At 39.3% G+C, this 17,682-nt stretch overlaps 2 protein-coding genes across 2 annotated transcripts in view; both read right to left on the bottom strand.

Moving 5' to 3' along the window:
- Positions 1-110, bottom strand: part of ARL4A (ADP ribosylation factor like GTPase 4A) — a 3,013-nt gene extending 2,903 nt beyond the window's left edge. Inside the window, exon 1 of the mRNA XM_026070309.1 lies at positions 24-110. The gene's annotated coding sequence lies outside the window, so the exon portion shown is untranslated. The remainder of the gene's footprint in view (positions 1-23) is intronic.
- Positions 111-14,257: 14,147 nt separating this feature from the next.
- SCIN (scinderin) overlaps positions 14,258-17,682 on the bottom strand; it is a 57,025-nt gene continuing 53,600 nt past the window's right edge. The window contains exons 15-16 of the mRNA XM_026070299.1: positions 16,934-16,994; positions 14,258-15,949 (exon numbers count right to left, since the gene is read on the bottom strand). Coding sequence (XP_025926084.1) covers positions 15,816-15,949; positions 16,934-16,994 — 195 coding nt within the window. The 3' untranslated portion in view covers positions 14,258-15,815. The remainder of the gene's footprint in view (positions 15,950-16,933; positions 16,995-17,682) is intronic.

Raw genomic sequence — 17,682 nt, 5'->3', positions numbered from 1 at the left:
CGCGGGCGGAGTCGCTGCCTTACACGGCCCCCCGCCGGGAGCGGCCTCGCCCTTGGTGCGCCCCAGCTGCTGGGCGGGCCACGTCGGGGGCAGCCTCACACCCTCGCGGGGTGGGCGGTGGCGCTCCCGCCGGCCCTAGCGCTCCGCCCCTTCGCCTGAGGCGCGCGCACTCATTGGATCCATCGGCTGCCGCTCAAATGAGCGTCCCGCCCCCGGCTGCTGGGGAAGGAGGGCAGTTGCGCCTCTCCCGCAGGCCGCACCTGCACCGTTGGCGAGGGGGCGCTCCTCGGCCTCCTCGCTGACCCCCTCCGAGGGACCGCGGACGCCCTTCTCTACCCTTCCCCGCCCCAAGCCGCCCCGGGAACGCCTCCCCGAGCGGGCCGCGCCGCCGCGCCACAGCCCCACCGCCCCCCGGGCGGGCAGCGGGCGCCGCCTCAGCTTCTCCACTCGCCGAGCCGTTGCGTCATCGCCCCCCTCCCGCTTGCCTCTCCCATTGGCGGCGCGCGCCCTTCTGTCGCCTAGCAACGCGCTTCGAACGCAGCTCGCGGGCCCGCTTCCCCCGGCGGTGACCCTGCTGGCCTGCGCATGTGACCTGCCATGCCCTTCCCCACGCACCGGCTGCTCGAGTGCGCCGGCGGAGCTGCGGCCCCGCCCGGCCCCGTGGCGCGGGCGGGCCACGTGACGAGCCGCGCCCCCCGCCCCGCCCCGCCGTTGGGCGGGCGCGCGGCTGCGGAGCCGCCGAGAGGGGGGAGGCGCGGCCCTGGGGAGGCCCGGGGGGGGGGGAGGTTACGCTGCCTGGGTTCAGGACGGCTGCCAGCGCCTCCGTAAAATACCTTCCAGCTCCTGGCGTAGCACGGCAACTCACCTAGTCTGCGGGAATCCGTCCTGCCTCAGTGGCTTTGGAGAAGCCTGGTAGCAGCCTTATTCCCCCTTCTGGGATCTCTGCAGACACTCATCTGGGCCGTGAAGCTCAGTTATGTTAAACAGTCAGTTGCACAATTTAAAGGGGCAGGAAATCCTTTGAAAGGGATGAGCAGGCTTTCTTGCTGCTTTTGTGTAAATGAGAGTGAGTGGTGCTAGGCCCCCAGGCCCACAACATGTACTAATCCTGCTCTCCTTGCCTTTCGTGTGTCCCTGTAAAACGGGGAGCCAAAGGGACCAGGAAGAGGTAGGAATAGCTGAGTGGATGTAGATCATCCTCTTACATGCATATACTTAAAAGTATGAGTACTACCCAAGTCTGAATGCACACAAAAGTCACCTAGGCTAGTTACTAGACTGAGTTTTCACAGCAGAAGAATATGTTAAGTAATTCTGCATTTCAATCTGTAAGCCCAATTCGAGCAATGAAATCTTCCAAAGTCAGAACTAATTATTGGTTTCTAATAAGCCATTTTAGTACATTACTGGTTTTTTTATAGCATATGGAGCATTAGACAAGGCCCAGAGCTGTATTTTGTTTCAGATATTCTTGCTATTCTGTTTCTTTCCATCACTCTATTTGCTTAATGTTTTTGCCACTGTGGTCTTTACACAACTGTGACAATGTGGATGACTGCTTATGCCTATGTTGGATGTATGCAGGCTCAATGTAAAGTGTCTATAGCATAGAGAAGGATCAGATCCACTGGCCTAAGAGCAGGGCATGCCAGTAAAGTCTTCAGTATATGACCCTTAATTAGAGACAAATTTCAAGAAGTCATTGATAAAAGCATATGCTTAACTACTAACTAAAGCTATTGTGCTACTGAAATCTACTGTTCTAAGTGTGTGCTTTCCCTAATTTGTACCATAATTAGTGCAAAGAAGAGAATCCATAGATTCTCCTCACAGCTAAATCTTTGACCTTTGTGGTTCCAGCAGAAGTGGAACAGTTTCATTTTCAATATTAACCTTGCATTTTTTTCTAGAGCACTTTTAAACTTCTTGATGTGACTGCTGAAAAGCAATGTTTTTTTTAAAAAATCTGTCAATTATATTTTTATTTTTTTCCCTTTGGAAGCATTGTACTTTATATTCTAAGTCACAAAGAATTATATAATATAGAAGTAGTTTAATAGTAAAAAGGTATTGTATAGCAACAGAAATTCCATAGTATGTTGTAGGCAAGGTTTCATGTTATTAAAGCGTTAAGACACCTATTATGGTCCTGCTAAAAATAGCAAAATTCTCGTTTACTTAGATCTGAGATTAATATTTCACTGCTTTTATCTTTGTTGCTTATTTACATCCTGATCTTGCAGATGATTCTGTTTGGAAGAAGTGGTCTGTTTGTGTAGGAAGATGGTTTTACATCTATGGAAAAAATGGGGTAAATTACTGCCTCTAATGCTGGCTAGTAGGGTTTCTCATTTGGCACTCTTTTACATTATCTTCACATAGCTTAAGGAAAAGCAAAGCATTCAGTGCAATAGAGAAGCATTTGTAGTGACAGCTGGGCCTTAATTATTTCAGGGAAGGTCTTCAGTAATTTAAAATTGGTGGAAACCAGATAGAAATACCTTGTTAAGGAATGTTACTACAGATAATAAATTTATTCATAAAACTCAACAAGCTGAAATAAATCAAACTGACCTTTATCTCCACCTACCAAATTATGCTATTCCTTATATTTAAGGAAAAAAATAAGCCTATTAGATATTATAGTCTTCCAAATTTTTATGTCTGATTGTTACAAAGATCTCTTCACACTTTAATACAGCTTTATAATAACATCTATTTTAAAATTAATTCCACAAGGAGGATATGGGCCAGCTACTGTCTTATTGGAGGTATTTTAATTTTTAATCATAAAACACAGAAAGATTGCCTTTTGTCTATTGCTCTGGTGAAAAACAAGCAATACATAAGAACAAATTTTGATGCCCTTGAAAAGGGAGAGATACAGAGCTGCTGATTTTCTAGAGTATAGCATATCAGACACCCTGGGTGGAGAAGGAACATCTTGTAGATTATGTGTTTCTTTGGAAGAAGAGTTTTATGATATTGAGGGGATCATTAAAGAATTAAGACTAGAGAGAAATGAATATCTTCAGCAAAACGAGAATATCAGTTTCTATAAACGTATACATGAAAATGATCCACACTTTATCTAGAAAATAACTGGAGAAGTACATTGTTACATTTCTCTTTCTGTCCCTACACTTAATTTATCTCATCTACCTGCTGTAACTTGCTGTAACCTGAATTGTGAATTCTCTGGGGCAGGAACTGTTTTCCATTGCAAGTTTTCTTAGTATTTAGCACCTTGATCTTAATTAATGCCTGTAGGCATTACTGCAAAACAACTATTAAACGACAATCCAAGCTGATCAACTCCTCCCATATACTTCATGCATATACTTCAAGCTGAATGTGCAGACTGGGCAGGTGTTCCAGGTGTTATGAATGGACTAATACTATCTAAATTAGTGGGAGGGTAAGAAAGTTGACACATTCAACCCCTAATAATTGAAGGTAAGGGTGAAGCAAGGCTTAGATTATCCTTTAGAAGCCTTGAATGAAGGTGTATGGCTAAAAGTATACTTACTGCCTTTTCAAGTATGTAGCTAACTGGGAAAGGAGACTTATTTAGATGACAGGTGAATGTAATTGCAAAGTACAGCAGGTACATGTATGAGGAAACTGAATGGCAAGGGCTGTAGCCATGTGAAGACTTTGTAATGCAAAATAAGGAGATGTTTAATTTCTGTGTTGAGGTTATGTCGCGTACTGACACTTCTCTTACTTCCTATCTAACTTGTCTAAAGCTCTGAGTTCTTTCCTACTAAGCATTGCTTAACTCAGGAAAACGATTGCAACTTCATCTTCCCTGGGCTTAAAAACTTTTTCCTTCTATGATACCCATTTACCAAGGTTTGTGTACGCAGAAAATGTAGTCTGGGACAAACCTTTGTGTTTAAAGAAAAAGAAGCTGTGCCTGCATGACATGTTACTTTTTCATTGTGTTAAAAGTGGACTTTTATTTCTGTTTGGTCTGGGGATAATTTTGGATCAGGACAGGTTTAGGAGGTCTAGGCCTCCAAAGCTGCAGCCAGCCATTGTATGAAAGTTAAACAGTCCTTAGTATGCATCTGGAACGTGGAACTGATAGTGGGGAGAGAGAGCTTGAAAATGGTGCCAAGAAAGAATAAGTATAGAATGGAAAGAGAAGACTTGGAAATTTTAGTATTACCACCCAGCAGAGAGTTAGCTCATCTTCTGATACATATCCCATCACGTGCTTCAGGAGCCAGCTATCTCACAATGCCTAGATAACAACAAAAAATTCAAAGGGTCATCAAATGTCCACTTGCAAGGCTGCATGTGTACATCAGAAGAAATCTTTCATGTGGAATTAGTCATGGAAATTAAAAGCTAGCAGTTTATATGAGTTTAACTGTATAAAGACATTAAATCAGAACTTCCAGTTAATGCTGCTTATTTCGAGATAAATTCAGTTCAATGATATGACTTTGTTATACAAGCACATCTAGTGGCGCAGCAGATGATAAATTCTTTCCGAAGCAAAGATAGTGGGCTTGAAAGTCCTTGGTCAGATAAGCACAATATTCCTTTTGTTTTGGCTGAATACCAGTATTCTATAGAACAGGCTAATGACATTTATTATCCAGTTCAATAGCTAATAACCATAGCAGTTTAATACACCGTATGTTGTGAGTAACATGCAAATAGAATGAAAAATGGAACACAAGACAAACAGCCCAAATCCCATGTACCACAGATGCAGAGGGATACAGCCAGAATTACAGAATAGTAAAGGATGGAAGCAAATATTAGCAAATGCAGATGGAGGGAACGGAAGAAATCAGCTGCATCACAGAGCTGAATTAATTAAAAAAAGAAAAAAAGAATGAAGTCAGGAGGAGAATGAAATTGTAATAATGACAATGTACTGCCAGCTACCTGTGGCTGGCATGTAGTGATGGGATTCAGACACATTCTTGTTTGTGGAAGATGCACGGAAGTGATCTCACAGCACCAATTCTTACTGCTGCATGGGGTAACTGAGCAGATTACTCAATGTGCAGAGAAAAGAAAACTGATTGCATTTCAGTATAATGATATGGCAGACTTAGGCTAGGGTACAAGATAATATTTTAGAATTGTGGCTTTGTTGAATATATTCAAAGACTGGAATTATTTCTGATCCATTATACCCTAATCTAAGATTATAACTAAAAAGTATTGCTAGGAGATGAAGTCATTTGCTTTGAAAAGAAGATCACATTCTTATCTAAAAAACTATAGCACAGTTTTACCATGGATTTTGAGAAAAAATAGAAAATAAGCTGTAACGATGAAATTGCTGACAAATCGCAACACATGAAATTTTGCTCTTAAGACTGACTCTTAAATTGACATACAAAATGTTTTGCATAAAGAAGCCTTTTATCATCTTCGCTGTGTCTGCTGAATTCTTTTATGATAACTTACATGCTGCATGAATTATTTTCCTTTGATTATTAAAAAGTAGTTAGTGGTAGAAAATCTAATTTATTTCCTCACAATAAATAACAAAGGTTAGAGCAGCAGGAGATGGAATTGCTGTGTGTTACAGTTAAAGTTACTTCTCTGATGACACTAGTTAATTAAACCTGTTCTCATTTCATAGATATCTGCACATGAAGTCTAACATTTACATTTTATTGCTTCCATTTTCATGCAAAACACTTATGCTGACTAACAAACAAAATGCCTTGTTCTTTAGTAATGACAGTCACACAGAGTTGCATCTTGAACGTTGCTGAGGTCTGTTAGCTGAAAAAAAATTATGATACTAACTCGTAACTTTTCTTAGTCATAGTGAACAGGTGTGTTGTCTCAGGTGACTGAAATTGTGATATCCACCTTCCAAGTTCTGCAGACTTTAGTTGCTTTGTCTTTTAACAGGATGGCTGTAATGGCAGAGACTCCGGGTTTGCAGAGCATAGAGAACAATCTGAGCACTTACTGTATGTGTGGATATGTGTGTATAGTACACGTTCTTCCTGAGATCAGATGGAATACATCACAACAGCTAATTTCCCCTGGCAGCATTTATGTGTTAAGGGCTAGTATTGCAAAACTCTGTACCATATTGATTTTTCACTTAATAGCAGCACACAAGCAATAAATGTTAAGCATAGATCCTGTGCTCACATAATACAATGATTAAAATTTCAAAATCCAAATTCAGAAATGTAATTGTATATGGGGCAGTTTTTAAGAGCGTAAGAAAGCATTAATTGTTGCAGGTTTTCCTGGTTTCCAATCTCCTTGCCCCTACTTCATTAAGCAGCTGGCTCTAAAAAACAATAAAGATATTTATTTAATAAATGAAAAATACCTCCCACCTTAATCCTTCAGTATGTGAAGTTAGACTTCCACAACAAGAAAAAATTCAAAAAGCTGTTCTATGTGTGATATTATATATGAGCTTTACAACTTTGGCTTGCGTATTTTCTTTGACAGTTTTCTACTGATAGAAGATAATCTGTGCTTATATTCACCACAACAATTTCCCCCCCTCTAAGTTTGTGCCACAATTCTTGTGTGTGTTTTTTTTTGGGGGGGGGGGCAGTATTTTACTGTCTTGAGTCAAACGTGCTTTTGCTGGGAACCCTAGGCTACTCAGTGCTCCCATTCTAAAATCTTGTCAGTTATGGCACTGGATCCAAGAGCTTTATTTCTTCCCAGTATTTGTTTCCTCAGAAAAGCCATGAGCACTTTGAGGCTTGTCTGTGTGCCAGAGTTACTCTAAAGTACTTTAAAATTCTATCAAGTTGAGATTTCAGTATAAGCTACAATCTCTTTACAATGCTTCTTTTGAAGAAGGTTACACAATTTTTACATATAGCACTTTTCTTTAATACAGTAGAAGCAGTTTGCAGGCTGATTAAAAGTACTACAATTTCAAATACAAGGGCAGTATCTGTTTTGTTCTGTAACCACACAGCTGAAAGTGTTTTTCCCAGTCCAAAATAATAATGGGAATATCAATAGTAAATCAGATACTGCTGTTTGCTTTGTGATATTACCAGCACAGAGTAATAATGAAGAAAACTAAATGGGAAAGTGCAATTAAATTTTGCTTTTCTAAAGAACTTTCTCAATAATCTGTAAGTATTTAACCTTTATAAAGGTGGTGAGATTTGCTGGAATTATAATAGGTGGGAGAAACAAATAGACTTGGGACATCAGAACTAAGGAGGTTTCTTTTCCTAGGACTTTATATCTCAGTTGATTGACCGTAGTGGGAAAAGAGATGCAGATGAGATGAGGCATTTTGAGACTGTAATACTAATAAGGGCTTTTGATCCTCTAGATTCTCTAGTGTCTAATATACAGTACAAGAACAGGGCACTTGTAGCTGCTCTTTCCTTGGCTCAACCATGAAGTTTCACAGAGAAACGTAGAAATTTGTCTTTAAGACCTCTAACCCTCTGCTAAGTTCAGTTTAGCCAACAGTTTTAAGAAATTATTATCTGGGGCCGGATATACAAACACACACATCCTATTTAGTATTCTATAATCTTATTTCTGTGGAAAGTCAAGCCAAAAAGAAACATAAAGTCTTATGCTATGGGTATGTTTCACTAACTGCTAGTTGGTGGGTGGATGAAACATTCATTTAAACCAGTTATTCCATAATAATCCATCCACTTACAAAAGTTATTCACTTAAAAGCTTGCTTTGCCTTTCAGGCACTGCATATATCCAAAAGGAAATCCAAAGATAGGAAGAAGTGTATAGCACTTGGTTCACAAAGTAAGACTTAGCATATAGGTGATGTAATGTTTACATAAAAAGTATAGTGCACTGAAACATGCTATGGGAGAATACATCACATCAAAGATCACCAAAAAACCCCACTCCATCTCTGTTAGTTTGCAATGACCCACCAGTGCCTGCAGCTGGTAGGGGCAGGAACATGCGTCTGTATCTTGTGTGCATAGCTAGCTCTTGAGTGAGTTCTAACCCTTTTGGCAACAGCTGAATGAAGATGCCCGTCCAATATACACTGTCAACTATAAAAATGAGCAGGCTGTTAGTCTGTAATAACTTTGTGTAAATCAAGTTAAGTGCACACTTTGAAGAGGAAATTCAGTTGCTCATCTCTCCTTAAAAAAGGCATAGCAGCAATAGAAAAGGATTACATGTGCTTTAAAAAATCTCAAGTCTTTGCTTCGGTGTATGTAATGTTGTAGGTAATGTAGTGATAATGTCACAACTTCTTGAGCATGGTATTAAGAGACAACAGCTAATGTAAATCACTGCTGAGGCAGTGAAACAGAGCACAAATGATTTATTTTATGTTCTCCAACTACTGTTCTGTGATTTACCAGTGGTCCTAATAATACTTCCTGGACATCTGTAGAACAAATACACAGTATATGGAGTGTAGTTAAGCTCAAGCTCTCTGAGAGCATCTTTTTCTTAGGTGATGGTCCACAGTTTAAGACAGACAGACCTACTGGCACCCTGGATGATACACTATTTTTAGTTTGGTTTTTGTTTTATTTTAAGGAGGCAACAGTTTATTATGAACTTTAGTCAGATAACTGAACTCTAGCGTAGTTGTAATTTCTTTAATGAGGTGATTAATGGTTAACAGTGTTCCTGAAGATAATCAGCACAATATATGCATTAGCAGATTAATTAACTCAGTGTTTTGTGAACCATGGTTAAACTGATACAGTCAATTGAGTGTCTGTTTACAGTTCACTAGTCTCATCCTCCACAGTGCTTTCCTCACTTCCTACCAAGTTGTGAGACGTAGGATTTTTCAAAAACTGCATCACCGGACAGATCTGCAACTGGACAGATCTGCATCTGTCTCTTAGTCAGTAGGCATCTGAAGCATGCAGGGGAAAATACTTCATCTGGTACAGTGAAATATCTCAAAACACAAATTTTTGGACAGAATGAGATATGGCCCAATTCATTGCTATTCCAAGCAAGGGTAAACTTCTTACTGACTTTTCAGTTGTGGGTTTACTGAGGACTAGGAGTTGTAAGCCAAGACTTCTTTGCCTTTTCCCTAACATAGCAGTAGCAATGCAGGTCTACAGTTTTTCCAGGTGTACAGCAGTTGCATCCAGCCTCTGAACAAGTCTGGATTTTGACCAGCATGATAAATTCTTTTTTGGACCAAAGGTGTTAAAAATCGGCTTTACAGGAGGGAGAGGAGAGAGCAAATACTCCCTTGCTTTGATTCCTGGTGTTAAAAGTGCACTTCAGTCAGCAGAAAATGAACCAGAGCTAAGTGTTCTAGACTGGATTTCCCTCAAGTCTAAACAAAGTTGTTTGGCTGCAGGTGATAAGAACTACTGTACAAAGTTTCAGTGCAACCAAAGGAGTTTTGTTTTTTTTTCCCTAGGGTCATTGAGAGTTTCACCAACTAGCCTAAACTGCTGCACGAAGGTTTCAGTCTCTTACATGGACACAAAGTGGGCATACAATACTTTTGTAAGTACTGGATATTTGTTGCAGTGTCTAGAACTTCAGGCATATATGTAATTATTCTTCTCAGTTGCAATACGTAGAGTTCATAAGATCTAGTGAGAAATCAGAGCCTATTATTCTGTGTGCTATGTAAACATAGCAAAAGGGAAAACAGCCCTTATCATAGGGAGTTCACAAGCTTTTACTTTGGTTAGTTAAAAAAGAAGGAAGAAACAAACAAAAGAAAAGAGGAGGATAAAAGGACAAGGTTTCAGGGAAGACAAACAGTGCATGGGTGGGGAGCTGTAATTTCAGCTCATTGCTCAGCTATACTCTAGAACTGTTAAGTCTTATCAGCCCACCATCTGTTCTTTTTAAGATAAGGGTAAATCTCAGGATTACTTCAATGAATGCAAGATTGAGCCTGCTGTTTGCTAAAGTTTACAAGCTGAATCGAAGATTGAATTGAAAGCTGATCATCAATGTGCTAGGCAGAAACCCTTCTGTTGCACTGCTAGGTTTCAATTCTTGGATAGAAACAACAGCAAACTCACTTTGAGGAATATAGCATAGCTGTCTGTGCAAAACCATTTTTTCTTTCATCTCACAGAGAATATGATTCAAACAAACCATATTATATACATTCCAGTTTCATAATACTGAAAAAGACTGTAAGTCTTTCAGAGAATCTGGCAACTAACAGCTGTTGCCACTGAAGTTGTAAACTCTAGTTATGTAAAAACCTGCCAAAAATTAATTTTTAAATACATACATTTTTATGCCTTATGTTGACATCTCAGCTTTTTTATCAGAATATGGGGTTCTCCTCTTTTGGCTCTGATGGGCACATGTAGTGATCCATATTATTAAGCACAACTTGTATTTCTAACAGAGTTTAAAAAAAGAAAGGCAAATATACAAATCTAGGCAGGAATATTCTGGTTGGCTGAAGTTTTAATCATGTCATTTAACTCCAGTGGATGTATATAATGCTGCAACAGCCAGTAATTCTGTATTCTGCAAGGGTGAGCTCCACAGTTGCCTTCTCATCTTTGAAGTTCTTCTACACTTCTGTCAGGATAGGACACACAAGAACGATTAAGGAAGATTCCAGGTAGAATTGTAGGAAGCAGAAGAGGCAGCAGGATGCTATAAAGATAAGGTGTTTTTTGTTTTTTGTTTTTTTCAATTTACTTATTCTTTTCAAGACCTCACTACTATGGAATTTGCTAGGATATAAAAGGAAAAAAAAGTCAGTAATACATCTCTATGTAAGGAGAAAAATAAGCATGGACATACTATAAGCAGAAACGGACTATTTAGGGAATTCTTCATATAAGGTCTTTGGATCTCAAATGGTGAGTAATACTATACATACACAGAACATGAGCTCATACAACCCCAATCTGGATCTTCAAAGGAAGCATCAGAGAGCTTCAAAGAGGACAGTGGTTGCATCCCACCCTCCTATTTCAATGATGGAAGGCCTCTGAAACCGTAGGTCGCTCTGCTAAAGCTTAGTGCTAAGTCTTAGAGAGCTTACCTGCTGAGTTTGACTTCAGAGCCTAGCCCTTCTGTTTAGGAATACTGACATCTGCACGGTCTTTCATTTCAGCACAAATCTACATAGAGGCTTTTAGGGGAGCAACACTGCTCTCCCTTCAAATCACTGATCTTTGAGTCTTTGCTGAGGACTGATTGAGGGCCCAGCAGACCAACACATAAAGTGTACAACTTTCTGAGTTCTATGTCTGATAAAACAGAGTTCAGATAAAACAATAACTATTTGCAATGACCCTGCATTCCCTAACTCCAGGCTTTTACTGTTATTAAACTATACCATTCTTCCTTTTATGTGAAACCAAAAGCAGTAGCCAGAAGACTTTTCAACAGTGGAGAAACCATTAAAATGCAAAACCCAAAGCTTCAAAATGAACAAGATATTCAGCAATTATCTTAAGACTTCCTTCTGTTGACAGCAGACAGCGTTCCTCGTGGTTCATGTATTTTGCAGTAGATCTCTGAATTGAAACCGTATCAGTGGATGTCTGTTACCCAGTATAATTCAATAGCAGCAGAACAAAGATCCAATAAACTATCCATAGTCACAGTCCTTGAGTAGCCCAGAAAACACCACACTCACTTGCCAGAAACAGAGTGAGCAGTAGTGCAGAGAGGCCTTTTGACTTTAACAACAGTATCAGGAAAATTTGAGGGCAGAGAAGATCAGAAAAGCTGACAAACTAAAAGCAACTATTCTCACTCTCTATGGTCAAAGCAAAGAGGAGCCTGAGGATTTCACTATTGGTTTGTAAACACAGCTGAACCTTGTCTTCCCCAACACTTGTTATCCCCAGAGCAGCTGCTCCTGAACTGGAGAAAAAATCATATGGATCTAGTACAGATGCAATTATGATTATTGAGTGATCTGACAAAGCAACCCTGAACTATGCTCTGCAGATTTTATTTTCGCTGGCACTGTGTTGGGTCATGAAATCTTTACTACTCTGCCAAGGTGGCTCCAGGCCTTTCTTTGCTGCCCCTGATGCTACCATCAGTGGAGCTGCACCATGAGTAGTGCAGATAAGTCTTCAGGGAGCTGCTAGCATCATAGCTGCCCTGTTACTAACCTTGCTCTGAGCAAGTCTACACAGCATGGCACTGATAACTGTGACAGCTGTCTGGATTATGATCAGTATGCATGGAACGGTAGCATCAAGAAGTCAGGCACTAGGTCAGGCATTGTACACACATACAGTAAATGACAGTGCAGCTTAAATAAGCAGAGAAAGGATGTAAAAAATCTTCACTTACTGGGTGGAGGATAGAAGCACAGAAGTTCAGCAATTTACCTCAGGTTACAGAAGGCTGCACAGACCACAAAAAATGCAGATTACCAGAATCCTTGTCTGCTGCTTTAAATGCAGGAAATTTTTCTATTATCTTTCCTCACACAATCTTAAAAAAGATCACCTGGGGCTTTGGATACATTAAAAGCTCATGATTGTGCCTTTCAAGTTCAACAACTGATTTAAAAAAAAGAAAGCGTTAAAAGAGAATTGGCTGCACATATTTCAGCTTATAGAAAGATCCCTTTATCCTCAAGCAGTAAGGAGAACTGCACATTGTGCAGGACAGCACTTGGAGCAAGAAGGGAGTGTATAGGTAGGATATTTAGGTAGCAGATGCTGGAGTATGTCTGTGAATGCTAGGACAGGACAGAGTCTGGCATCAGAAGGTGTGTGAGATATCTATTGTTGACTGGGAATATCTAGGAAGAACATAGGGGATTGTTGGAATGGGCTTCTTACTTGTTGTCTTTGCTGATAAAACATTCATTGCTACTCTTATCTCCTTCTCCCTGATACAACAACTAACTTCTCCCTAAAGTCCAATAGGAGACCACCTAATTAGTGGAAGGAAGGACAGACAGTAATCTTTGGCACCAACAAAGAACTACAGCCTTACTCATACTTCATCTGATTAAATGCAGAATCAGCCATGCTGCTATGCTTGTTACAAGAAATTGAGGACATTCTGCACCACCTCTGTACAAATCTAAGCCCAGAGGGAAACGTGTATTAGGTTCCTCCTAGGAATCAGGATTGTTGCTATAACTGCTTCTAGTGTAGTAAGGACATCAGACAACATAAAGCATGGTTGATTGGTAGGTAAGTGATGTTAGAATCACCTGACCACATTCAGCCTTGATGTTAATATTTTAAGCACCTGTGAAATCCTTTAAAGAGTGACATGGAGAGTTACTTTCTTTTAGCATTGATCAAGATATTTTGTTCATTACTGTTAAAGCAAATGGCCCTGTCTCTGGGCTTTGCTGTTGGATGCTGTTCAGGTTCTTCCAGCCTCACTGCTTGGTTTCCCAATACATTTATTCCTAAAGGAACATTATGCACACCTTCACAGGCCCTGCTTACCCCAGTTAATTTTCTGAAGCATCTGCCTGTTTTATATAATTGAGAACATTGTTCAGTTATGAGCTCTCAGTGATCTTCTCAACATTAGTAATCAATGTGCCAGGAAAATATATTGTAACACCAAAATGTCCAGGCCAGGAGACCACAAAAACTTCTCTGTCCTTTGTAAGGGAACTAAAAACAGGCTTTCACAATGTTGCAGAGTATGCTGACACAACCCCATAAAGACCACAGCACTAACAGTGTTCTGGAACACAGTTAAAACATTTATGTACAAGGAAGGCAAATTTTGTTGTGATATGGTTAAGGAGCTAATGTAATTGTTATTTTTAAAAAATAAATAATTATGTATTCATATTTATATGTCAAAGAATACCATCAGATAATTACAGTTTTTTCAGTGACTCTATGGAGCGCACTAGCTGAGTGATTGAAAAGTTCTTCATTCTGCTCCTTCCAGCAGGCAAAGGATATCTCTTCTAGTCTCACAAATAAAAGCAAGACTCATCCTTTAAAACAAACATATACCAATTTCCTGCTATTTTATAAAATAATCATTCCTATAGCCAATCATTTTTGCAAACAGAAAATTATAAAGCCAAAGAGTTTGACAACAATGTTAGTTTTTCTTAAAGATGAAATTATATGCTAACAAGCACCCAGTTCTTTGATATTCACACATATTTGTAACATTAAGTTGTTCAGAAGAGTTAAGTCTCTATTGGCTAAAATGGCACCACAGTAAAATATTAAGTGCATTGTCCATCTAAAAAGGAAGGCATCTGCTGTTTTTTTTAGCAGGTTTTGCTAGACATCAGTGGAAGCACTGACTAACAATATGCCAGAAATAGGTGGAGGTAGGAAGATAAGGTCTACATATAAAATACACTTTTGTAATTTTATTTTAAATGAAATGACATCCAAATACAGCAATTATATTAGCAGAGTTAAAAAAAAAATGTTTACAAATGCTAACAAACTTCCAGAATTAATCTATTAGAGTCTCAATTCTTTTTTTCAATGATTTTGATTATAAGCTCAGGCTAAATTCACCTTTTGCATTGCTCAGATTCAAAATCACAATTAATCAGTTTAACAAAATACAAAAATGTCTAAAATTTCATTTTCCAAATTAACTTAGAAGTACCAAAAAAAATTAAAATGCCTTAATTAAAAAGCCACATTAACATGATTGACAGCTGTACAAATTGTTTTCTAAAACAAGCATTATGGGATAAGTGTTCAAAGCAATGTTAAAGATTCAAAGCAGAATTTTTCCCACTGCCCTTAAGGAGACTTGTGTGGCTAAACTACAATAAAAAAATACTTTGAAAGTCTACTCTTAGATTCACCAGAATAAAAATAATCCAAAATAAATGTGTCTGAGAGAAAGAGAGGGCAATATTCTATGGTGCGTACTCAGATTCCAGATTCCCAGGATGTGGAATGCTACTGAAACAGAAAGGGGTTGAGGTTCTTGATATATGTCCAAGACCTGTATAGAAAATGAGTAGAAACACATCCTGTACCTGACAATGTGAGCAATTATACACTGGAAAAGAACTGAGCACTGCCGAGTAAGGCAACCAAGACAAAGTATAGCTTCATTGCAATCCAGGGAAGGCAGAGTAAGTATTTTAAGAGGTGTTACTTCTGCTACCCTTTAAAAGCAGTAGTGGATTAGTATATGTTTAAAAGCCGCGGTTAAGAGGCCTGGAACTGGAGGCTCGTTCACACTGAGAAATCTAAAGAATCTAAAGATCTAAAGAAAACCGTTACTGCAGTCCCTCGCAAAAGCCTTTGTTGACATCATATTCTTGCAATCATACAGTCCTAAGCTCAAAATGCATCTACTTACTAGACCAAGTATAGCAAACAAACATGACAAACATAGCTTTGTCAAAATACCCACCCCATATTTGCCCCCTGCAAGACAAAGCTCTCACTCTGGATCAAGCATCCTTTGAAATTTTATGTAAGTGAGCATGAATATTTTGGCGTATTAAGTCCTGCCCTTGCAGCAAATGTAGAACTAGTACTTTATTGGGCCAAATTCTGTGCAAAAGTATGCTGACCTTAATCTGAAGTAATTTCTTTGGCATTGGTTCGGATTTTTAAATGAAGGCATGCTTTGTTCCAATTTAGCACATAAAAATTAAAATGAACTGATCTACAGTATTTGTTTGAAGAAGTCATAAATTAACCAAAGTATTGGTAGTGCTTTGCATATTTACTACATGAAAAGGCCCACCCACCCCATTTGACAGGTTTATCATTAGCATTTAGCCTTCCCAGTACGGAGAATTTCCAGGTTATTCATAGAAATATATCAAAGCTGGAGAAAGAGTAACAACAGATGCATCATAGTGTTGCATAAACTTATGCTTAAAAATACTAGAAACTAGCTGTGCTCTGATCATTCTTTGGCTTGAAGCTGAGGCATTCTTGGATAGATCAATTTTTCCATTTATTCGAATCCCAGGCCAGGAACCAGCCTGTGAACGTAGGGGGTTCATATCCTTGCTTCACAGTAACAATGGGGGTCCCCTTATCTCTTCCAGAAGGATCTGTTTCAATATAGCGCTTGGCTAAAGAGAAAGAGGAAATAAAACATGTAAAATATTAGTTCATTCCTTTGGTATAAAACATACATCAAAAGCCTAGTAAATGAACCCAGGGCTATTATAATAAAGTATTCAATTAAATTATTTCAGAGGCGATGAAATGATCAAGTAATTGCTGATTTCTCCCAGCTGCCAGTGAAAGAATTTTCACAAGATTAAAACAGAGTGATCATTACTCTAATCATTTCCTTCCCACAGACCAGTGCTTTGGCTCTGGAGCAGGAGAAGGCATTTGCTGGTGCTGTGCAAATGCACAAGCTTTGTTCCCATTTCTCCTATGTGAGACCCTCACAGCTGCATTCAGTATCGTTTCCCTCAACATCGCAATGTGATGTCAGCACATATCAGAAAAGGGACTGGGTAACCTTAGTTGTACTGGGGAAATGTCTGCAAGCGTTTTTAGCAGGAACTTTGTCATGACAATTCAGCTTTGTGCAATCACACCTGAGCTGACACATGATTTTTTCAAAGAGGTGCATTCCAAATAAGTTGTCTTGGTTTGTTCTGGGATAGAAATTTCTTCTTCCAAATTTAGCTAAGTAAAGGGTAGCAATGTAAGGACTTGAAGATTTGTCAGCATTCCTTTGACTATAAACATTAGTGTAGGGTACAACTCAGTAAATATCTCCATTTGAAATTCCTGCTCTTTTTCAGTGAAGGTTCTTTTCATGGAGCTCTCCTATATACTCTCTAAAAAGCCCTGCAGCCTAGTAATGCTATGTAGATTAATTTTACTCTTCATAAACTTGCAGATAAGAAACATAGAATGAGTTTTAAATCACATTTAAAGGAGAAAATAATATTCTGTAGGGTTAAATCCTAATAAGCTCAATAACCCCTTTAAACAGCACTGTAAACATAATTATTTTTTTCTATATCATCTTTTTCATTCATTTAAGTACTATTGATGCTACTTCACTCAGAATTATGTCAAATTGATTTTCTTACCAGATTTAACAGATTCCTGTCGCTCAGTTTCATTAGCATCTTTCCCAATCCAGACGAAAACCTACAAATAAATTGTCATAAGGATTTTATGTACAGCAGGTAAAATCCAAAATAGTTGATTCCATTAGGAGAAAGAACATGCTCTATGAAAAGAGATACACAGCTCTCATATACCACCTTTATTTCTTTTCCCTTGCTCTAGTTCTATACTCAGAAATCTCACTCCTCTCTTGACACTGGAAGGCCTGACTTTAAGCATTCTGATGAAAGGAACTCTAGTTACCTTTTCCATGGATGTCTTTTACAAATTGGCAAGCAAATTACTCTTTAGGTGCAGGTAAAAATGCAGAAAAGGAGCTGTCCCTGGTTTAAATTCTGCGTAGACATTAACACTTGTGCACTGTGGCAGGTGCTACCCAGGGTAACTGCTACATTCCCCACTGAACAACCCAACATCCAGAGTCTAAATCAGCAATCCCCACATTTTTTTCTTTCAAGAATCCTTTTGGAAATCAGCAACGTTTCCGGGGCTCCTTTCATCCTGAGCCAGAATGTCCCAACCACTTCTGCACATCTCTTAATATGACCTTCCCCCTTCTCTCTTTCGCACATGGACTTGGACATTCCTTTTCATTTCCAGAAATCTCAGCCTTTTTTCCTTAGGCTAAAGAAGACAAGCAAAACATGGGAGCCATGGCCTTCTCCCCCTTTCACTCCAACAGGTGGAGAAATGGGAAAAGGATTATACT

The sequence above is a fragment of the Apteryx rowi genome, unplaced genomic scaffold, assembly GCF_003343035.1.
Source record: "Apteryx rowi isolate R43461 unplaced genomic scaffold, aptRow1 scaffold_309, whole genome shotgun sequence".
Taxonomy (NCBI): Eukaryota; Metazoa; Chordata; class Aves; order Apterygiformes; family Apterygidae; genus Apteryx; species Apteryx rowi.
Note: the sequence above shows the minus strand (reverse complement) of the source record. Positions and strands in the feature narration are given on the sequence as shown.